This window comes from Peromyscus eremicus, chromosome 20, assembly GCF_949786415.1.
Source record: "Peromyscus eremicus chromosome 20, PerEre_H2_v1, whole genome shotgun sequence".
NCBI classification, from domain to species: domain Eukaryota; kingdom Metazoa; phylum Chordata; class Mammalia; order Rodentia; family Cricetidae; genus Peromyscus; species Peromyscus eremicus.
Window position 1 is genome coordinate 12,310,265 of NC_081436.1, and position 24,686 is coordinate 12,334,950.

At 37.8% G+C, this 24,686-nt stretch overlaps 1 protein-coding gene across 1 annotated transcript in view; it reads left to right on the forward strand.

Moving 5' to 3' along the window:
* Abcd2 (ATP binding cassette subfamily D member 2) overlaps nt 1–24,686 on the forward strand; it is a 41,193-nt gene that overhangs the window by 1,705 nt on the left and 14,802 nt on the right. Inside the window, 6 exon segments of the mRNA XM_059246994.1 lie at nt 1,552–1,732; nt 7,190–7,311; nt 11,619–11,784; nt 12,500–12,594; nt 15,495–15,600; nt 15,603–15,639. Coding sequence (XP_059102977.1) covers nt 1,552–1,732; nt 7,190–7,311; nt 11,619–11,784; nt 12,500–12,594; nt 15,495–15,600; nt 15,603–15,639 — 707 coding nt within the window.

The window sequence follows — 24,686 nt, forward strand, 5'->3', positions numbered from 1 at the left end:
TATATATATATTGCATGAGCCCTTTAAATCACCAACTGTTAGAGAATTAAAGAGCCCAAACTTTATGAAGTTTCATGAGAATAAAAGTTCAGACTCTTTAAAAGAGCCTACAGAGCCTGTTACTCAAATATAACCGAAATGGCCTCAAAGGCATTTCCTGGTGAATTAAATACTAGCTTGGTGAGTAGCTCTGTACATGTGAAGGAAATGCATATTTGGGAACTAAGAGTAAAGGTCTTTGGATTGAGATGGAGGTGTTAGGGTAGTATTCTTTGTTCTTTTGTGTCCAAGAGAGGGAAACTGCTTTCAAAGAGAAAACAGTTTGGATCAATGAGCAAGTGTCCTAAAACGTAAGAAATGCAGGGGGGGGGGGTCTAATGAAATGGCGTTTCCTTTACTTTTAGTTCATGTTGAGCATGTACTTTTGACAGAGATAAGTACATTTTGCATAGTAGAGAAGTAAAAACGAAGATTAGGAGGACAGAAGTAGGTAGAAGCACTAGGGTGGTATTTTTAAATGTTATGGATCTTCAACAGGAAAATAATTAGCCCAGGTACATAAAATTGTGGCTTGTTATAGTTGCTTCAGGATGTAGAATATGATATAAATTTGGGGGTGGAACATATGAAATCTTAATATCAGTGGTTTGACAATGTATAATGAAGTCCTTAAATATATATTTTAATTACCAAACAGAGTGGTGTACTTTTTAAAGCATCAAGAATTATCATTGTTTCTTTTCAACAGCAGAACCAACCCAAAGAAAAGTTTAAAACTAATTTAGGACCTCTATTCTCCCTTGGAATTGACCTTGGGTGTTGTGTGAATTGTGTTGATTTGTTATTTTTGAATCATTGAACTCAATGGAAATTAGTGGATTCCTTGCTTAAAAGACAAAATCTGGGAAAGTCTAATTATACGTATTTTGTTTGTTTTGGGATAATTTTAGTATCCTCAAGAATGATATGGGTTTAACATTGCTTACCCATATCTTTATAGAATATTATTTAATTTTAACACCTTAAAATTTAAAATCAAATTATGTATCTTATGTATCTCTGTCTCTGTTCATTTTATATCTGTCTGCCTGCCTTCCTCCCCACCCCTCTTTCTCTCACTGTGTGTGTGTGTGTGTGTGTGTGTGTGCTTCTCTGTGTCTGTCTGTCTGTCTCCCCCATCCCCCCCCCCCCACACACACACACACACACACGGAAAGAGAGTTAACTGTTGAGAATTGTACCTCAGGCCTCATGTATGTCAGCAACAGGCAAGTGTTCTTACACTGAACTTTACCCCATCCCACTCATGTGTATTTCAAACAATATTTACTGAATACCACGTTTTAAAAAATAATACCAATGTAGGCTAAACTATATCATGACTAATTCTAATATCTAGTTACATTTATTGGTTATAGAAATGTAGCAACAGTGGCTATGCTAAATAAAGCAAAATAATGTACTCATATCATTAAAGAGAATCTTTGAGTAATTACAGAATTTATTCCTGTAGTTCATGCTGCATTAATTCTTATATTTTTCTCCTTTCAGGTAGAAATGAAGCAACTGCAGAAAAGTTACAAGGCTTTAGCTTCCCAGATGAACCTTATTTTATCCAAGCGTTTGTGGTACATCATGATAGAACAGTTCTTGATGAAATATGTGTGGAGCAGCTGTGGACTGATTATGGTGGCTATACCCATTATCACTGCAACAGGCTTTGCGGATGGTGGTAATAACATCCATACTTAATCTTAACTAGATGCTTAACATTGTTTCTCTTTAAGATGCCGTTTAATGTCCCATGTGCGGCTGTGTAGACAGCCACTGTCTGTAGTTATTTGTACTAAGAAACAGTGGCAGTTTTCAGTGTTCAATAATGAGACTATCAGTATGAAAGGAGCAACAGGCGGCTCAAAGGGCCTTGCCAAGGAGGTCTCTGACATAATGTCTCTGGAAGTCTATCTGGAATCATTTTAATTACATTGCCCAGTGACTTTTCAGTTTATAGTTAACCACAAAGTGAACATATTCCTTCAAAAAGAGTATGACATAAGCTCACCTCATGTTTTGTTCTTAACATCTTATGGATCAAGCATATAAATTTTCTGTAACTGAATTTGCCCTGATTTGTGATTTGGAAGTTGGTTGGCTTACGTTAGATAAGCAGGAGTGTTGTTTTCGGGTGCATGGAAGTGTCATGGAATGGGTTCTCTGTTTACATAGAGACGTTCCCATGACATGATTTGGTGATGTTTGTGGCGGCCAGGCCAGTGCATATCAAAGCCATAGCTACCTAATTCTGTCCTCTTTCTCTCAACAGTTCTTTTTTTTTTTTTTAAGCAACTTTTCTTCTTTTGGTATAGCTAAGGAAGAGAAAGGCAAGAAGGACAATGTTGCAGTGCTCTTCCTGTATGAAAGCTTGGAGCTTTACTGTTAGGAATGACGGGATGACAGTTAGAGCTCAGCTTCCATAGATCCACATTCAAGGATTCAGCCAAGCACAGAGCAGACATGGGAATCCAAAGCCAACACAGAGAAAAATCTGTCCATAATCAACCAGTACTTTTTATTCCCTAAAGAATTCTGTGTAACAGCCGTTTCCATAGCATTTGCATCACATGAAGTAGTGTAAATTATTTACAAAGTATTGTAAATGTTTATTTTAAAGTTGCCAAATTTGAGTCATTATTAAGCTAAATATAGTCATGTCGGTGAGCTGTAACCTGTCAGTCCTTCTTTGTGGTCAGCACTAAACACATAATGAATACACTCCATGAGTGAATCGCCGAATCGGAGCTCTGTGCATTGATTGTTATTGCTCAGATGTGTTCAGATTTACCAAGAAATAATTGTAGATTTGTATTGTAAAAGGTGTTCTTTGTAATAGTGTTCAAGACATAACTACCTTTCCAAAGGAGTGTTTACCGTGATAAGGAAGACACTGAAGAACATATGCTCTTAAGATGGGCTTTGCTAAGGAATTTGGCAAAATATAAATTAAAAAGTTATCTCTTAAGCTAATAACATTCATTAGAAAGTTTCATGTTTAATGTACGTTAGAGATAGTCCCAACAAGAAGATTATAATACAATGCTGTTAGCAGTGTTTGGTCTTATTAGGAAACCCTAGTGTAATCCACATAGAATAGAAAAAAAAATGCAGTTATTAATGGTGACAAATTAACCCCACTGAGGCTAGTAAGAAGTAAACATGTACGCTATGAAACTAACTAGCTTACCTACCAAGAGGTAATGGGATGTCTAAAAATAACTCCTACAAATCAGACAATACCAGCTGAAAGGAACATTTTATGTTGGCATTGTAAGTGAAACAAAGTGTCATGTAAAGCTCATTCCAAAGATGATCTTGCAGAGGTGGGCAACGTAAAATCCTCACAGAAGAGAAATGAATGTTTCGAAGTCTGTAGAACTTAAGGTTGCTGTATGTGTATGGTGTGCCCACTCTACTAACTATATTTGACCTCTGGTGACTTAACAAGTGAAAAATACCATTTCACTCAGTGAAACATTTTCTTTTCAGCTGCTGATATCACCTTCAGATATAGAAATTATATGTTGTATTCTCTAATATAGTCTTAAATTTTAATTTAAGCCTGGGTGTGGTGGTGCAAGCCTTTAATCCCAGCACTCTGGAGCCAGAAGCAAGTGTATTTCTGTGAGTTCCAGGACATCCAGGGTCTATAAGTCAAGCTTCAGGACAACTACTAGGGCTATGTAGAAAGACCTATCCATATATATATATATATAGATATATAGATATAGATATAGATATATAGATATATATAGATATATAGATATATTGAGTCTAATCACTTAGTTGTCTCTCATGTTACAGATAAAATAATTGCACGGTACTATATGTTTTAAGGCATAAGAAGATGGAAAATGAGTGAAACAGTGGCTTGAGACATGGCTAGTGGTTAAGAGCACTTGCTGCTCTTACAGGGAACTAGAGTTCTGTTCCCAGCATCCCTGTTGAGTACCTCATGGGTGCCTGTAACCCTAGTTCCGGTTCTGGCATCATTTTCTGGCCTGTGTGGGCAGCATCTGTCCTCCCTTGCACATACCCACCTGCCTCCACACATATGCATAATTAAAAATTTAAAAAGTATGAAACAGAATAGCAAAGAGGATGAGTAATCTATAAGGAAATGGATACATGTGGTGGGGATAGAAAGAGAGAAGAAGGGAAATCCTTGGCCTGATGTAACAGTTAACCAAGCCTTGGGAAGACTACCTAAATTTAGAGGCCCCAGTTTTCTTAACCATGTGGATAATAACACATCATTCAGAGTTGCTGTGAAATTATAATGTACCAGAGTGCTTTGAAACAGTCTTTGTTAAGTAGTAAAAAGCAAGCTACCAGGTCTTGTCAGTATTTATTATTAGTCCCAGCCTGTGGGATCTGGAATAGAGTGCTCTAGCTTAAAGGCAAGCTCTTCTACCTACAAGTGACTCTGGGAAAGTCATTCCACTTTTTTGTGGTTCAAATTCCTCATACTCAAAATAGGGAAAGTTAGCAGGTTTGTCGTTAGGATTAATGCAAAACTTAGTATGGTATCTGCTCATAGAAAATTATTAATGGGCATTTGCTGATATCATCTCTGTTGTTTAAAGAGGCGAGGTTATGAAAGTGACTAGGAAGTCAGACGTCAGACTGTTTGGAGGGAGGAAAAGGTAAGCAGCAGCTGTTGTAGGTCTACTTGACCACCCTTTTACACTGTCAAGTGGGCATTCGTAGTAAGGACAGGGTATTTACACTGAAAACAAAGTTACTTCTAGAACATACTGTTTTTTCTCTTCAGAAGAGGGCCCCAGAGCCTCTAGTCTAGAGATCCTGGCTTGTCTGCATTCAGATGTGTAGTTAGGTGGAGCTCTGGGGATGGGAGACACTGTGTAACTCCTGGTACCCTGCCTTTTCCCCTGCACTGCGGCCACCACACTGAGATGCACCCTGTAAGTTGACAGTCATGATGGGCCAGCCACTGAAATGGAAACATTGGAGTCTTCAATTATTATTCTGTTTATTATTTTAAGGCTATGCACCCCTTTCTTTGTTTTAAGAGAAAGACAAAATACGCAAGAAAACATGTTAGTGGTGATTTTGTTCTTCACATAAGAATCAAATGTGCTGACCTGAGAAAAGATAAGTGAGCATTTTAGGTCATGGATTTATATCTCTGACATTAAGGAATCTGGCCTTGTCAGAGAGGCCAGGCCCTTAACGGTTCATGCAGGGTTATCATTACTGGCGCTGCTTCCATGGTACCTGCCAAAGAACAAGGTAGTTTAAAAGTTACACACTGTGAGAAAATATTTACTTTGTTGCTAAAAGCGTAAAGAAAACCCAGAAGGCCTTCATCTGCCAAAGCAACAGGGGAGCTATGATTCCTTATCAACCTCTAGTCCATCTGTGCAAATGGTTTTTTGTTGTTTTTGTTGTTCTTAACAGAGATCAGTGAAAGGTCAAACCCCTTTTAACCTACATTCATAAAAATCCAGTGATTAGTTGAGATGGTTAGCCAGATGGTCAAAATCCAAACCTTTTCTTAGTTTTAGCTCACGGACAATTCACTATGTCAGTAGCTAGTTGAGAATCCTATAGGATTTTTCTATTGGTTATCTATATCCCATTATACGTTTAAATACGTCATCAAAATTTCTAGAGCCAAGCATGTGCTGCACAACTATAACCGTAGAACTCAGGCGGCTGAGGCTGGAGGATCACAATATAAAGACTCAGTCAGTTTGGTCTACGTAGTGAGAAGAAATCAAATGTGTAAATTCCGAGGGATTGACAGAGAAGGGTATGTTAGTGATTCAGCTGAACAATAGGATGGAAAATGTTTGAGAAAAGAGGAAAATACCAAAGTTATGAGGGCCAGACTAGTTCAAACTCCTGTTATAGGAACCAGACCATAATTTTCTTATTTGTATTCTAGTTAGTAAGTTGGTGCAATTTGATGCGTATGTGGTATATGTACATGTTTGCACAGGCCTGTGCATGTATGCACATGGGTATATGTATGCATGTGGGTGTATGTATGCATGTGGGTATATGTGGGCATGTGGGTGCATGAGTGTGAAGATCTGAAGTCAATGTCAGGCATCTCTTGAGATAACTCTTCACCTTTATTTTTTAATGTTGATTTACTTTTAATTTTTAAAATAAAATTTTTTATTACTTAAAATTATCATACATGTATACATATATTACTCTGTATGTGTGTGTGTGTGTGTGTGTGTGTGTGTGTGTGTGTACGCAGGCACATATGTACCACATCATGTATGTGGAGGTGAGAAGATAACTTTTGGGAGATAGCTCTCCTACCATGTAGGTTCTGGGGATCAAACTCGGGTATTAGGCTTGGCAGCAAGTGACTTAACCCACTGAACCATCTCAACAGCAACCCCTCCCTCCCTCCCTTTCTTCTTCTTCTTCTTTTTTTTTTTAAACCTAGAGCTCATTGATTTATGCTGGCTGGCCAGTGAGCTCCAGAGACCCTCCTGCTCCTCCAGTACTAACGTGACGGCCATGCCCAGGTTCCTTTTTAAAGTGTGTGTACATGGGATCCAAACTCAGGTCCTCCTCATGCTTGCACAGAAGGCACGTGACTGAGCCATTGTCCCAGGTCCCTCAGTTTAGTACTTCCATTGACACTGTCAGGAGAGTTTGTTACACGGTTGTGATAGTAGCAGAAAGTTGGGTACAGGAATGGTCTAAAGGAAGCTAAAAGAGAATAGCCTAATGCCTGTAGATTGAGTTGTGCTAACTCTCGTTCTAAATAAATAATGTAGAACAGAACTTTTTTCTTTCTTTATTTATTTATTTTGGTTTTTCGAGACAGGGTTTCTCTGTGTAGTTTTGGTACCTGTCCTGGATTTCGCTCTATAGACCAGGCTGGCCTTGAACTCACAGAGATCCACCTGGCTGTGCCTCCCCAATGCTGGGATCAAAGGCACCACCACTCGGCCAGAATTTCTAATAAAACCTAATACATGGTATTCATTATATTTAATAATATATAATAATTAAATATATTTCTAGGAAGTTGCTGGTAGTAGTGAAATATTGTTATTTTAGCCATAATTTAATTAATATAAAATAAGACAATTACTTGGAAAGAAAAAAACCCTCAATATTTCTGTGCTTTCTTTCCTCTTAGATCTGGAGGATGGCCCAAAGCAGGCTATGGTTAGCGATCGGACAGAAGCCTTTACCACTGCCCGAAATTTATTGGCCTCTGGTGCTGATGCCATTGAAAGAATTATGTCTTCATACAAAGAGGTATTTGAATTTCTTGCAAATTTGCTTAAAATATGAAAGCATCTGAAAATAAAGCAAAGTATAGATTATGAAGTATGCATAACATTTTACAAACAGTTTTTTTCTCTCTCTCTTTTATTCAAAACTGCCAAGAGTATAATTGAGATCAAGGGCAGCAACTCTGAAGTGAGGTGTTTGGTTATTTCTGTTTACAAGCATGATTTTAATTGATTTTAAATGAAGAGAACAAAAAATAATTGCTCTTGTGTGGCCTCTAGAGCCCATGCCTAATTTACATTCAGACTTCATCATTTACAAATCACACGATCTCCTCAAGCTCCTTGTCCGTCTGGATCCCTGTTTCCTTCATTGTAAATTGGGGTGATGACAGCAAGGATTTTACAGGGTGTTAAAAGTTCATAATGTGGGATACTTATGTCAGTACATTTCAATGCTCAATAGGCGTTAGTTAATAATACCACTTTACATCTTGCAAACTTTGCTCATCCTTCATTGGTGAAGTCTCACCAATAATACATAAAACCTCATGATTCCACTTCTGCTAGCAGCCTTTGAAACTCCTGGGTGGGCTTCTCTGTCCCTGTCACTTTACCACAATATGGTTCTCTCCCCTGTACCTGACCCCGAGCTCTCTGATCACAGGGAGTGTCATGCTCATCTTTTCATTCCTAGAATTCATTCTAATACTTAGGTATGTAGCTAAGAAGTATTTTTTAAAAGAATGGTAAAACAACAACAACCAAAAAAAAAATCTGTAGCTAACACTGGGTTAAGATTAAAAAGACTATTCAATTCAGGTATTTCTAACATTCTATTAATTAGTCTTGCAGATCATAAAGCAATATGAATTGCTCAAGTACTATTGCAATTTATCTTCCAATTTAATTAAAGTACATTGCATGATACAGCTTCAAAGTTTCTAAGTTTATTACAGAACTGATTTATTGAATTGAATTTTTTCCATCTTAAAACCAATAGTTCAGTACCACTTATCAAAACTACTCAATTTTAAAAGTTCAAACAGTAATTTTAATAACCTGGGGACATAGTCTTGGGGATAGTTTTTTTAAGTAGTTCACTTTAATATTAAGCAATAAGATATTTACTATTAAAATTAAATGATGACAGGCAGTGGTAACACATGCCTTTTATCCCAGTACTTGGTGGGTAGAGGTAGGCAGATCTTTTGGGAGATCAGGGCCAGCCTGGTCTGCAGAGTGAGTTTCAGGACAGCCAGGGCTCCACAACAAAACTCTGTCTTGAGTTGGGAAAAAAAGCAATAAATAAATATGACAAAACAATTTACCCATCTCACATTAAAACATGCTAAGTCACAGAAGGACCATCATTTAACCATTCTAGATTATCTCCAATGATAAAAGTGACTTCATTTGTCATTATCTTGACTTGTATGTATTGAATCTAAGAATATTCAGTTCTTAAAAGCACATTGTGCTACTGTGAGTGAACAACTCATCATGCCTTCTCCACCAGCTGCAGGGGAGCAGAAGCTCCTTCTTATTTGGGATTCTACATTCCACAACAAACTCCCTGATGCCCCAAAGCACTTACTTATCTTCTGGCATACTCTTAGTTTTTATAGACATTCCCTTTCCCATTCCAGTGTCCATCCCTGAAGTCTTAACTAAGTATTCTTTATTAATGAAAAATTGGGAGTCAGATATCAGGGTAAGAGCCTAAAAGATCAGAGAAGCAGGGGAGCAGCCAACAGTCACCTCCTACCTCTTCCATTCCTTCCTCCAAAAGGGCCAAGATCCTCCCTCAACCCTGCCTTACTACTTCCTGTCTCCTATCTAGATACAGTCCTCCAAACCTCTATGGTTATTTTGGTTAGCTAGTGGCTAACTCCACCCCATGACTCCAAGCAAACTTTATTTGTCAGAACACAATCAAAAATATCATATAGCACATCCTACTCTACTTACCCATTGCTTCCTGCTCTTTTTTAATATCTCTGTAATTTTAGGAGTTTTTTTTTCCATGCTGATATTTATATTTGCCCAATTGGTTGCTTGGTCTCTGTCAACCTGACACAAAGTTGGGCATATCTGGAGAGAGGGAAACTTAATTGAAACAATGGCTCCAATAAGATTAGCCTGTTGGCAAGTCTGTGGAGAGTATTGTATGGGTTGGGGAAAGACCTAGGTGTCACTGTGGGTGAGTGGTGCTGCATGACATTTCTGAGCAGGTGGTCCTGAGCTGTATAAGAAAGTGAGCTGAGCATGCCATGGGAGCAAGCCTGTAAGCAGCACTCCCCACGGCCTCTGCTTCAGTTCCTGCCTCCAGCTTCCTGCCTTGAGTCCCTGCCCTGATTTCCTTCAGTGACAGAGTCTGACCTATGAGTTGTAAGATAAAATAAACAGTCTCCTCTTCAGGTTACTTTAGGTTGTGGTGTTTTATCACGGCAGTAGAAATCCTAACTAGGACACATGAGTTTCTTTTAAATCCGTATTTTGCTAAACCGTCTCTCTCTTTGCCTCTACTTAACAGCTCAAGACTCCCTTCCAGATACTATTTTCAAAGTCATCCTTTAGATAGCTATAATATTAACATTCATCAATAAATGGTCAAATTACAAGCCTTCTCTTCAGTAGAAGGCCTGTGGCACTAACACCTATTCATTATAGCTTACATTTTATACACAAAGGTCTCAGCCATCTGCCAGCATCCATGTGCTAATCTACATATGACAGTTACGAGACATCTTTTGTGACATGCATGCTTATTGGTGTCAGTTTCCCAGTTCTTTGGCTGAGACAAATGATACGGATAAGACGAGTCACCTTTCACAGTCCCCTGGTAGCAAGCTGCTCTGGCATAATAGAGAAACAGCAGGGCTTTAACCTAGATGGACAGCTGGTAGAACCAGAGCAAAGTATCTTTCTATGGAGCTTTGTGGGCTAAAGCAGAAATTTATTTCACCTTCTCTCATAATCTTATCCAGAAAAAAAAGCCATGTACTTAAAGTTTTCCCTGAGTATTGAAACCATATTTAGCTTGACAAGAAGCTGGATTGTGGGATTTCTACTTTGAAGCCTCTCACTGGGCTCACTTTCACAATGTGTGCCCTCTAGCACAGATACTCCTCTGCTCAAACAGGAACTTTGACAACATTTGGCTTAGAAACACTCATTTATAAATAAGACAAAAAAGTACTTTTCTCCTAGATAAGATATTCATATCCACATGCACATAAACACACCTGCTTATTGATGCTGCTTGTATTCAGGAAAACTGCTTCGGATTATATTCAGATAGGAACTATGGCTGATTGAATTGCTTGCTTTTTTAATATATAACTAAGAAACAGAATTAGAGTCAATGTCATATTGTTTTCCATTGTTCTGTTTTGAATTGTTGAATATCTATGTGTATTTGGGGAGGAGTGAAGCCAGGACTTCTTGTATGCTACACAAGTGTTCCATCACTAAGCTACATATGCAGATGAATGATCTATTTTAAATAGAAAAAGAAAAGGGATGGTAATTGTAATACATACTGTTAATCCCAGTGCTTAGAAGGCAGGGCAGGTGAATCTCTGTGAGTCTGGGGCCAGCTAGAGCCGATGCACAGTGAGACACTGATTCAAAAACAAAAGAAACAAACAAAAAACCTAGACAAATAAACAAAAAACCCAAACAGACAAACAAAAAACCTCAAACAGACAAACAAAAAACCCCGACAAACAAAAAGAACCCAAAAAACAAACACAAAACCCAAACAGACAAACAAAAATAAAACCCAAACAAACAAAAACCCAAACAAACAAACAAACAAAAACCTTAAACAAACAAACAAAAACCCAAACAAACAAAAAAACCAAACAAACAAACAAAACCCAAACAAACAAACAAAAAACCCAAACAGACAAACAAAAAACCCAAACAAACAAAAAACAAACAAACAAACAAACAAAAATCCAAAAACACAAACAAACAAAAACAAATATAAAGGATCATCATTTTATTTAAGCAGGCCAAATTAGAAATATGACTTAAAGACCCTTACAACTCATTCATATTATGAAAATGTCCCATTTTATTTTGAGCACTGAGGTCAATCAATATTTTTTTTTTACAACTCCCATGAAATCTACACCAATGTCTTCCTTTATTGTACCTAATGAGTTCTTCCTATTGTTTGTTTCAGTAATCAGATGTATATTTTTTCCTGTCGTATACAGTAAAGTAGAATCCTTAGCAACAAATCAAGAGGTTTATATAAGACATAAGGTTGAAAGGTATCTGTCATGCTGTATTAACTCATTCTTTACATATTGATTTTAGATCACTGAACTAGCAGGCTATACTGCTAGAGTGTACAACATGTTCTGGGTCTTTGACGAAGTGAAAAGAGGCATTTATAAGAGAAATGTCACTCCGGAGCCTGAAAAGGATAGCAAGAGGGGAGGTGACAAGGAGCTACCCCTCAGTGACACCCTAGCAATTAAAGGTAACTAACTTCGGGTGTTTTCACCTTTTCCTTATAGTTCAGGGTCATTTAACGAGAAGATCTGAAGGTTTCTTCTCTAGGAGACAGCTTTTAACAGTTACAAGAAACTAGGATTTAAATAAGAAACATTATTTAAACAGCAGTCTATAGTTAGTACTGCGGTTTGAGTGGCAGCGATAATAGCACAGTAAGAGGAAAATATGGCACTTACATCCAGGAAAGTGCGTTCGCATTGTAGCTGGAGACAGCACACGTGGCCGAAAGAATTGTTTGCTCTTCAAATTCCATCAAATAAATAGAATTAGTGCTAGTGGCATATTGTTTTTCATTATTCTGTGTTTCTAAATGTTTCTCGTGTATTGAAATATATCACTTCTTAATTCCCTTCTTGGAACAGTGTATTTTTTCCTTGTAGGAAATAGGGGAGTAGAATAACTCTAAATGGTATGGCTAGGTTGTATCAGATTTAGTTTATGTCTGCAAGGATAAAGATACTGATATTTGATTATAAAATTATTTTCTTGGGAATGTTTTCTAAATAGATTAAAAATACAGATAGATATTAAGTTGACTTCATCATATTTATTTTTTCCTATGATTTATAGATGTGAATTATCTTTATAATCGAGTTTGCCCATTCTGTCCTATTATTCTTCAAGCTAGTCAGCAGTAACTTGTGACAGCCTCTGTGACATCAACTCCCCCTTGATTCCAGGGACAGTGATTGACGTGGATCACGGAATCATTTGTGAGAACGTGCCCATCATCACACCAGCAGGAGAAGTGGTGGCATCCCGGCTGAACTTCAAAGTAAGATGATAGTCAAGAATCTTCTGATTGTTGGCCTCCCACTAATAGAAAACAACTCAGAATTCATGTACCTTATGTTAAATAATCGGAGAGGAGCGTGTGGAAGAGGGGAGATCAGTAAGGTACGCACAGTGGCTCAGTTACAGAAGCAGGACCTTCCCCAGAAAAGCAGAGAGAAAAGAGAACTCATTTCTGCTGCTTTAGTGCCAGAAATTACATCAAATTACAGAACACCGAGAGCCATTCAAAGTAGCTTTGGGGAACAAGAGGACAGAGCAGAAATTAATATCTGGAAATGAATTTTAACTTTTTATAAAAGTTGTTAAGAAATCTGTAAGATTATACTTTTACAAACTTTCTAAAAATACTACCTTTCCCCAAAGGTCATCATCAAATTCAGTTTTACTAATACATGTTTTCTAACTTTAATTTCTACTTTAAATAATCAGAAGATTCATGGATTCAACTTTAGTTTTTAATACTGTTGAAAATAATTTATTATTCTACATATAATTACAAAACTAAGAAGTACAAAAACATTTGTAAGCCCATGGCCATGGTGGGTTTGTGTTTTGTTTTGTTTTTGTTTTGTTTTTGTTTTTGTTTTTGTTTTGTGAGACAGGGTTTCTCTGTGTAGCTTTGGAGCCTTTCTTGGAACTCACTCTGGACCAGGCTGGCCTCAGACTCAGAGATCCGCCTGCCTCTGCCTCCCAAGTGCTGAGATTAAAGGCGTGCGCCGCCGCCGCCGCCGCCGCCGCCGCCGCCGCCGCCGCCGCCGCCGCCGCCACCCAGCTCCACAGCCATGGTTTTAAAGCTTTGTGAAATTGAAACATACACTTTGAACTAAGTATAAAGTGGCAAACATGTTGTGTTGGGTACTTCAGTCCTTAGGTCAGTACACTGACAACTTCAAATGAGGAAGCATTTAGTTGGCTCCCGGTTTCAGGGCATTTACTTGGGGTTGAGCTGTCTCGCTGTTGTGGGCCTGAGAAATAGCTGAACATCTGTCAGGAACGTGTAGCAAAGGAGGGTCCTCACTGCAAGCGAGATAGCAAACAGAGAAAGGGAATGCACAAGGAACATTCTAAGGACACATTCCCATTGACCTGCTTCCTCCGTGTCTGAGGCTTTCCACCATCTTCCAAAATGTCCCAGAAGTTGGAGACTTAGTAATCAACACGTGGTGCTATGGGAGACATTTCAGATTCACACCATACCAACTATAATGAAAGCCATTGAGCTATGATGAAACTTTATAATCAAATTATGAACATCATAATACTAGTGATTTGGAAATAGATCTTTAGTCTTAATTATTAGACATATATTTGCAATTAATGAAGGTTACTGAGTGTTGAAAAGAGTGGATGCAATATATTGAGCATAGGGAAAATCCGTTAATAAATTGGAGAGAAACTGTTTAGTCATATTAATATGAAAAAGTTTCCAATTACCAACTTTTTTAAAAAAAAGTGTTAAATTTCTAAGAACTCCTGATAGAAACTGACCCTTTGAAAACATTTTATGAATATACCACTCACTATGCCATGTATCTTCCAAAACTCTTTTGGAGAGTTCATGCATCTATCAAATTAATCATCCATCATCAAGGAGTCTAGTGGAAGAGAAGAAGCAGGTCAGAATTCATTCTTTGCACGTTCTCCTCAGAACTTTCTGGAATGCTAGCAATTCACCTTTGCCTTTGATTTTTGGCATTGTGTCTTCTGTACAGTGGAAAGTTAGATATTTGTGTCCATTCAATGAAAATATAAATGCACAGACATCCTGCAGAGTTCTAGCTCTGGTCCTTTCATCTTATCTTCTGCATCACTGATTATGAAACAAATCAAATCTGTAAGCAGTGTTCCTGCCCCTTGCTCTTCATGACGCGCTGCAAGTGTGATAGGAAGGTGACCTCCCCACCCTACTGAATGGAATGCGAAGTTGCAAAGTCTTAACTGTTAAAATTTAATTGATAACTAAGACAAATGATAAAAGGGGAGCTTCTGATAAGTGATTAATAAGTAACTTGTTTTATCAATGGATAATACATGTATATGATCTCCCCTTATATAGAGAGGGTGAATATTTTATGTGTGTACAGTCTTCCAATATATCCTTGAGGGATGGCTTCCATGACATCCAAATCCGATAACATTCAAATCCTTTATGTAAAGTTTTATAGAGAAAAAGATTCTGTACATATTCAATACAGATGCAACCTTTTTTTTCCCTTCAAGTATTTTCAGTCTGTAGTTGGCTGACTCTTCAGAACTGGAGTCCTGGCTATGGAGACTTACCTACATGTGTTTAAGCTCAACCTGCAGCATACCTTATCCTTCAGTGACCTTGCTTTCATCTGGTTTGGTTTCATAAGCATATGTTTTAACATCTGTGAATGAAGCAGAATTAGAATAATCTTTTCTCTTTGATTATGTGTTTTCGTAGCATTTCATAAACTAAAGTACAAAATTAAGAACCCAGCAGGCTCCTTGGATAACTGCTTTATACTGTATTCAATTTTCAGTTGCATTTATATAAATTTAATTAAATAGTAATATAAATAAAACAAAATTTAATGTCTTTTTAATTTAAACCTTATGATTTGTCTTCTTTCCTGTGTAGTTCATTTCTCCGCATATATATGAATCTGATAATACCACAATTAAAGTGTGTTCTCTCCAAGAAGATCCATTTTCTTTGCAATTAATTATTTTATGATACTTTTAGCTTCAGAGACTAGTCAAAGCCAAATTGATGCTCTAATCTTGATATATTTTTTGTATTTTTTTACCATCCAAGATTATCATGTGATTGAATGTTTTTTAAATCCCTTTTAAATGCTACCAAATGAAATAATTATTAAATATTGCAGCTTATAATTTTATTTCTGACTTTAGGTAGAAGAAGGGATGCATCTTTTGATAACTGGTCCCAATGGTTGTGGAAAAAGCTCCCTCTTCAGAATCCTAAGTGGGCTGTGGCCTGTGTATGAAGGAGTCCTTTATAACCACCTCCCCAACATATGTTCTATATTCCACAGAGGTAAGACATTTTCATATCAAGTGAAGATGATTGCTTTTGCTCTTTAATTGTGTTCATTCCACAGGCTCTTTGGTTTATGCTCATTTAAGGATATTTTTATTGAGAGAAGCTATTGAGTAAATAGGCATGAGTTCACTTGTCCCCAGAGTTCTCTTTTACCATTCTGACCATAATAGACTCTGAATCAGTGCCACTTCTTGTAGTTTTTATACTTGACAAGATGCTAAGAATAGTCAAAGACTTTAGATGTCTTAGGAAAGAATAAATGGATCCAAAGAATAATTAGATGTCAGATGATCTTCTTACAGATAAAAATATAGTGCTTTGGTTTTATTTGGGTCTTTCCATCGTGCTACATATACTCATGTATCCTAAAATTGTCCATTCATGCCTAAGAGCCTCTTTAGCATTTTCATTGTGATTATGCTAGGTAATTAATAATCTCAACTACCTTAATTAAAATTGTTTTAAGAATGAGACTAAGATAAGCATGGAAAAATTCGTTGTTTTTTTGCCAAAATCTGTAGCCATCTTCCCTTATAACAACACAGAAGTATCTAACTCAAAGTTATATACTTGGGAATTTGGAGTATTTATTGTGGGTGAGAGAAAAATCAGCTGTAAAGAAAAGATAAGCTCTGTGGCCCAGTGATTTCTTCCAGTGTCATCCAGGTTCAATAGATGCTGCATTGTATGTATATGCTCTGGGTCACCCTGTGTATCACCTGGGTTAAGACAGGACACAGTGTTCCCTCTGGATCGGAGGACTTCGCTGAGGCCTGTAACAGAGCACCTAGGATGGAAGTGTAGGGCTGGAGCACGAGTGCATGTCACATTGAGGCCAGGCAGTGTCGCACACTTTAGTCCGCTCTTCTTTGTAGGTAAAGGGGCTGTCATCTGCCATTTGGTCTGACTTTTAGGCCATAAGCAGAGGTTTGGTTCTGTGAATTTATTTTCTCTGAAGAAAGACTCATGGTGGTGGCAGTAGGCTGCTGTCTGGTGTATAGGAAGATGAAGACATGTGTTAGCTGCAAATATTAAATATGAGCAGTGTTGTTGGTACCTGAGTTTAACACAACACAAACATCCTGTGACACCATAAACACTGCTTCTTTTCTGACTTTTGGAAAACTTCAAATAAAACCTCAGTTTTATTGCCTCAGTTTAAATTTTACAAATAAAAGATAGTAAGAAGCATTATTTCAATTCTGTACTTAAGCTATAAGGTATATAGAACCATGAGAAAAATGGTTTATCAAGAAATGTATTCTTGATGAAAATGAAAACACATAAAGTTTACTTTTTACCTATTAGATATTTCATATATTGTATGAATGAAACAACTTTTGAATATACATTTGACATAGTCAAAAGAGTTTCCCAAGCAGTGAGCAAGTTTATGAAAGTGACTAAATTAACCTTTACCCTCAGAGTGAGCTAACCACAATGTTTACAATAAATAGAAATCATTAGGAAATTTTGTCTTATGAAATGTATTTTTGCCTAAGCAAAACTGTCAACTCTAACCTATTTAAGGAGAAAAATAAGCAGGAGTAGTCTATATTTTCATTCTTAAATGATTATTGTTTTAAGTTAGTTCACCTTAATTATATGCATCTAGAGGCACGGGGAATCATATTTACACTTAACATTTTTATAGAGCCATGTTCCTTCCACTTTTGCTTAACAATTACTTAAAACACAATGTAAACTAAGGAAGTCTAATTGTAGCATTTATTTCTTGTATTCTAAAAGCCAGTGATTTTTTTCAAGTAAGTTTTGTAATGATCACAGAAGATTTTATTATGTGAAAGAAGATAACAGCATGACTTCTTTTTAAAATACGTGTCAGTAAATGAACTTATCACATAAATGACTGCTAGGATTAACTTTTCTGCTACTCTCTAGCAATGGAATGTCAGCTAACTACTAGTTTGGCAGAAAAACCAATGCAGAACTCAAGCCTAAGTTTGAACTCTGTAAGTCATTAAACAGATTTTACAGTTAATCACTGTGATCGAAGTATTTCTTCTTAGAGGATGGATCTCTTTATGCAGTGATTAAATGCAAAATATGTTGCTACTTTCACTGGTGAAAATGGAGTAGGTTTTATGGCAGTGGGTTTCTTATATTATGTAGTAAGCAAAACAAAACTACCCGGGGAAGAGCAAATACACTCTTGGTTTTTGACCAAACCTTCACACAGAGAGACCCAAACAAAAATGCTCCTTTGGCTCACTTCGTAAATTGGGAAACATGAATTCCTGAGAAATTGTGAAATCGCCCCAGTTGGTATCTTCTTATGCTTTAGCAATGTTAATAATAAGAACCAGATTCTTTGGGAAGCCGGGCCTTGGTACAGGAAGACAGATTTGGTCTGCATAAATTTGAGTCCAAACTACTTTCCCTCACCCTGTCTTCATCAGTGACAGAATATAAGAACTGGAGCATCTGTTGGTTTTAGGACAGAATGTTTCATCTGAAAAGCACATTAGCCACTTGCCTTCTGTGGTGTGGTGAGTGGAGAGTGGCTGGGGCTTTGTTCAAGTAGTACCCCCAAACCTACCCTGGCACTTTCCAGCTGAGACCAAATGTCCTGCACGATATGACTGTGCTTCTTAGTCAGATGGCTGATGCTTGACACCCCTTGCTGGACCATCTTTCATGACTTTTAAGAAGCACCTTCCACTTGGATGAATCTCCTGAATTGTTTTGCCATTTTTTACTGTGTTTTTTCTTCTTCCCAAGCCTCTAAAGATAGGCTTATGGCCTTCTGCTCCTGCTTTCATTTCTTCACTAATTTATGGCCTATTACTCACTTACTTATCCCTTGGAGAGTTTCCGTCTGCAGCTGTCACAGCCCCCAAAGCCAGCTTTACGTATATCTAATTTAGTTTCCTTGCTAATCAACACTACCAATGTACCATCAGTCATCCAAATGAGATATTGAAATATAGGATTTGGGAGAACCTGGAGGGAAGGAAGAATGGCCGAGAGGTGACTTTGTATCCCTTTATGATGCTTTAGTTAACCCCCAGAGAATCGTTTGTGTGCATCCCACTCTCTTCTCAGCAACAGTCTATGGTTGGGCAAAATCCAGCATGGATTTGTATTTCAAATGTTCCTGCTCTCACTATTCTTCCTTGAAAGCAACATCTCAGGAGAGAAGTTGTAACAAATATCTTACTATATATAATATAAATATGTATAAATCCTGTCCATCTTTGACTCTGAGTCTGAGAAATAAAACATAAGGAAAATGAGAGAAAGATTGCACTCATAATGATTGTATTAAGCCAGGCATGGTGGTGCACACACCTTTAATCCCAGCACTCAGGAGGCAGAGACAGGCAGATCTCTGAGTTTGAGGCCAGCCTGGTCTACAGAGTGAGTTCTAGGCCAGCCAGGGCTACACAGAGAAAACCTGTCTTAAAAAAAACCAAAACCACAAAGGATTGTATTAAATTAAACAAACCTTCCTGGGGGTGGGTGGTTCGTGTGTTGAGTCTATGGCCTCGTGCATGCTGAGCACACACTCTCCCACTGGGCTTACCCCAGTACTGAATGACTGACAGATTTCCTGTCTATTGGCAAATCTGCCCATCTGCCCAGTGTCTTACACTATGAACCATCTGTCTATTTTGTTACTTGCACTGGGTATGTTGCCTAATCCTCTTTGTGATGGATAAATGTCCGTCAATTAACAGGTTTTTTTTAAGGAAATTGCTGGGGCAGTGATGAGGGCTCAATGGAGTTCTTGAGGCTAATTTCTTGCTTTATAAGCACTAGATGCAAAAAAAATGGGTGATGCAATTTTCATAATGTAAATATCTGTTTTGAGTTAAGTATCTCTTGTTTTCCTAAAAAACATAAGAATGTGAGGAATGATTTTATGCATTTAGAACTCAAATGTTGAGCTTTCTGTGCACACACACACACACACACAAAAAGCCTGACAACATGATTGGTTCAACCTGTGCATTTTCCAATGATTGACAGTGAATATTCATGGTTTGCTCCACCTTCTTACTGTTTGGCCACAGCTGGAGAAATGACGTATTACTCTTCAACTTTAGACTCCCATGCCTTAGAGATAAAAATGTTGTTGAATTTTTTTTTTTATCAGTGTTGTCCAGGTAACTATATAGTTTTAAAATGTTCAACTCTGAGCACAAGGATAGAGATTACGATTTTCTGTGCTCTCTTGTTCTTTCCTCCTTTGTCTCAAATACAGAATAATCAAAACCCAGAGGAATCTAACAGACAATAAGTTATATCAAAAAGAAATATCCAATAGTTCAATGTTAGCACAGGAAAATGAGAGTACAAAGAAAAATTTAAAAATATCTAAGATGCTTGTAATAACTAGTAACTATAAAAATATAATTATTGGGGATGGATTTGATCTCAAATACTTTTACTATGACAGTTAATAGGTTTTTAAGTACGTACAGATGTAAGATTTCACAGAAAAACAATTACAGTTTGTTGCTAAAATTCTTTCCCAGGAGAAGCAAATTTTACTTCACGTTTATATATTTCAGATATTTCTATTAGCATCTTGAAAACTGAGTAGGAAATGAAGCATTACAAAGCTATAATTATTTTGCTTCATCGGTGAAGAATCCTCTTAAGATAAATATCTATGTGTAAACCAGAGAAAATTAGCTGATTTTGAAAAGTCTATAGAAACCATAAGTATGAAGTCTTTTGATGAAGTTACATGTTTACCCTGCTTTTATAACAATGAAGGCATCTGAGGACTCTGTGTGTTTTGAGTCCTTTGAAGCCCTGTAAACTACACCAGAGAACTAGACATTACCCAAAGAAAATCTTCTAGATAAACTTGAAGTACTTTCCTGAATACTTCACAGGATCTATCTTTAATATCTATACAGAAAGCTGTTATTCATCAATCACAGTTAGCATAATAAAACTTATTATCGGAAAAAAGCAGAAAATTATCCGATGAAAGCAAATTATTTTGTATTTACTTGTTCTTTTCTACAAGAGTTTTGTTTTCATTGCTGGGGATCAGCCTGCACTGCATGACAGGCAAGTGCTCCATCAGTCACTCCTCAAAGCTTTGTTTTCACTTAGAGAACGCAAGAGAAATGAACTTATTTAAATGATGATCACTTACTGAGTACCTTCCTTTGCCCCTCCATTGTAGTAAACTATCTTACCACATTGCTTCATTTAGCTGCTTCGTTCCACACTCATGATAAAGGGAATAAAATAAGTGACTTCACGAACGAATTAGGTCAAGTTCAGAATTGAGTGACAGTACTAAAGTAGTGAGATCAGGAGTCTATCCCAGAACCACCTCGCTAAAGCCCGCTATCACAACCGTTACTCTACACTGAATAGCATAAAGCCCTGTACACTGAACCACAGATGGAAATGATGACGTCATCAAATCCTAGCCCTTCGCCAGGGTGCATGGCAAAGCCTTTAGAGGTACCCGTAGCCTGGATGCATAGGTGTATTTTTGCCCTTGCAGTCTTGACTGTGCCGTGTGACAGGTCTGCTCTTTGAATCAACATCTGTGCTTTATGCTAAGGGTTGGAAGGAGATCTGCACCTACTGATATGTGTTAAGATGGAGCTGGTATCAATGTAAAGTCAGTAAACATTCCCTTTCCTAAGGTCCTGAGTAGTTACTGAGCACCTTGTGACAGCCACTCGCTCGGTGGCCCTATTTCATACAGTGTAACAGTGCTCCTGTTACAATTTGTAGATGTGAATTTAAGGTAATTCCATTTGTGATTGCTTAAGGTGCTGTGTGTAAGTAAATGAACACAGACTGTATTCTGCTTGAAGAAAATGGGGGTAGAATGGAAAGGGAAAGGAAAGAGGGCTGAAGGAGAAACCTTAAATGTATGGAAATGAGACTGGAAATGGTTCGACCGTTTTGGAAAACAGCCTGGCAGTTGCTTAGAAAGTTCTTTGCCCCCACAGTTCCATTTACTTGTTTATACTCAGTATGCATAATGCCCCATAGTAGGAAACAATGAAATATCCTTCAGGAGATGAATGGATGAATCCAATGTGGCATATCCCTACAATACAACATCATAATAGCATTCGGCTCTAAAAAGGAATATGGCACATTCTAAAACACACATGAACCTGAGAACATTTTGCCATTAAAGAGAAGTCAATCACAAAAGAGCACATATTGTGTGAGTCTGTGTATTTGGATACCCAGAACAGGCAAATCCATGGAGACAGGAAACAGGCTGGTTACAAGAAGCAGACAGATAGTATCTGATCCTGGCTATGGGGCTTCTGGAGGTAGGAACCAAGAAAAGTATTCTCAAGTTGGGGGTGATAGTCACCTGAGCTTGTGGATGTGTTGGAAACCATTGAATTATAGACATTAAAGGTTGATACAAAATTTGAATCACATGCCAAGTTAAACAAAGATACTTAAGTGGTTCTTTGTATTTATAAAGATCTTGTGTGTGTGTGTGTGTGTGTGTGTGTGTGTATGTGTGTGTGTGTAGTTGAAAACAAACATTTTTATTTCAAATAATAGTTAAATATATTACAAAATAATTATGCATTATGTGTCCCTCACAGAAATACTTTGTGAATACTGTGAAAAAAAATAGGTGGACATTTGGTCTGTAAAGTATGTTTTGTATTTAAAGCTTTTCTCCTCAGTCAAACACACAGGGCTGGTGTAATTTTTTAAAATATCTTTAAATGTGTGTAAGTGTTTTGCCTTCATGTATTTCTGTGCACCACATGAATGACTGGTGCCCATGGAAATAAGAAGGTGGTATTGGATCCACTGGAACTTACAGACAGTTGTGAGCTGCCATGTGTGGTGTTCCCCACAAAACCACTCCAGTTGTGTATGGTTTGCGGAGTCCCTGCCTGTGTTAGTGTTTGCTGCCGTCACAAGTCACCAAAATACTGATGGTTTGAGTAAATGAAGAGTCATTCTCTCATAGTTTGAGACTTGCAGACTAAGATGGTATCAGTTTACACTTTGTGTGGAAGCTGAAGGGGAAGGCCGAGAAGATGATGCAGTAGGTAAAAATGCTTGCTGTTGAAATCCACTTTATTGCCTACATGATCTGCTCATTTGAAAGGATGGCCTTCCGCTAGTCCTGAAGAGAGTGGAGTTAGCAAACTGTTTTTAATCGTTTTAATAATGAATTGAAACTATGTAGCCAATGTTACTTACATTAATTCATTCCATTCCTATCCTTTTTCCTCCTCTCTTTTGGGGTCATGTTATCTATTTAATCGTTATAAACAACATCCAGTTCCTTGCTTTTCATTTAATTTTAGTTAATTCTTTGATGTTATTCATCAAATAGTAACATTTTAACATAACTATAAAGCTTGTATAGAAAGGATGTGGCGCACACCTTTAACCCCAGCACTGGGAGGCAGAGGCAGGTAGATCTCTGTGAGTTCGGGGCCAGCCTGGTCTACAGAGACAGTCTTCTGGGACAGCCAGAGCTACATAGTAAGACCCTGTCTCAAAAAAAAAAAAGGAAGAGAGAGAGAGAGAGAGAGAGAGAGAGAGAGAGGGAGAGAGGGAGGGAGGAGGGAGGGAGGGAGGGAGGAAGAAGATGTTTAGAGAGCATGTTTTCTTTATCCATTTCACCACCTTGGGTGACCTTTTCACGAGTTTCTGGCTTGCTTTCTCTGTTTCCTTCTGTAGGTATTACCAAATTGTGTATTTATATCATCCTTCATCTTCTTTTCATAAAAGGTGATATACTACTGTCTACCAGTGTTTCTCAACTGGGGACAGCTTTGTAACCTAGGGGTATTTGTCCCTTGTGGAGACTTGTAGACAACTTTTAAAATCATGTTTGAGGAGATGCTGCTGACATCTAGTGGATAGAGGCCAGGTATGCCACTAACCTTCCCTCAACAGGACGCCATCGGCAAGGACAAGTCATCCATCAGTCAGTGAGTCAGAGCTGTGGTGAGACATCCTGATCTAGGTCCACTTTCACCTTTTCCTTTTCAGCTGAATGATGATCACAGAACTCATTCTGTATTACTCCATGTGTACCTGCCTGGACTCTTTAGTGCCTCATAGTAGGTACAGACAGAAGTTCTCATAGTAGGTACAGATAGAATTCCTTATAGTAGGTACAGATAGAAGTCCTCGTAGTAGGTGCAGATAGAAGTCCTCATCGTAGGTGCAGATAGTTGATTCAAGGATTCTCTCGCCTGGTCCTTTAACTTGGCTTTGGATATTCTCACACTACAAATGGCACTGTCATGGGTAAGCTTAGGCAAGTTTTCCTTTTTGACATTTTTAGGAGCATATCCTCCGAGAAAATTCCCAGAAGTAGGTCAAAAGGCAAATGACATGTCAAATTGCCAGATTTCCTCCAAGGAGGTTGGATTTTCACCATTTTATGGAAACATCTGTTTTTCCCATGGGCCCGTCAGCTGACTGAATTATCAAGCTGTTGGATTTTTTTTTTTTTTGCTAATCTGATAAACAAGAAAACTCAGGCATATTAATTTACATTTTATTATTAATAATATTATTTCTTTCAGTTTGTCTACATTGCTGTCAAAACTCCAAGTTTTGTGTTTAATGCGAATAATTTTAGATGTACAGAAACAATCTTTATTGAATATGGCTGTGCTAGTCAGGGTTTTCTAAATGAACAGAACTGACAGAATGAACATAGATGGACAGACAGATAGACGATAGATAAATATTGACTTAATTAAGATAAAAATATATAAAGAGGATTTACTAGAGTGCCCCCCAGGCTATGGTCCAGCCAGTCCAACAACAGCTGTCTACCAATGGGAAGTCCAAGAATCTAGTTGTTCAGTCTACAAGGCTGGATGGCTCAGCTGGTCTTCAGTATATGCCGGCATCCCAAGATGAAGGCTGTAATATCAGTGGAGGAGTGGACTTGCCAACGAAAGTGATGGCAAGCAGGCAAAGAGAGAAAGCTTCCTTCTTCCATGCCCTATCTATAGGCTGTCACCAGAAGGGGTGGCCCAGGTTAAATGTGGGATCAAAAGATCAAGATTGAAAATGGGTCTTCC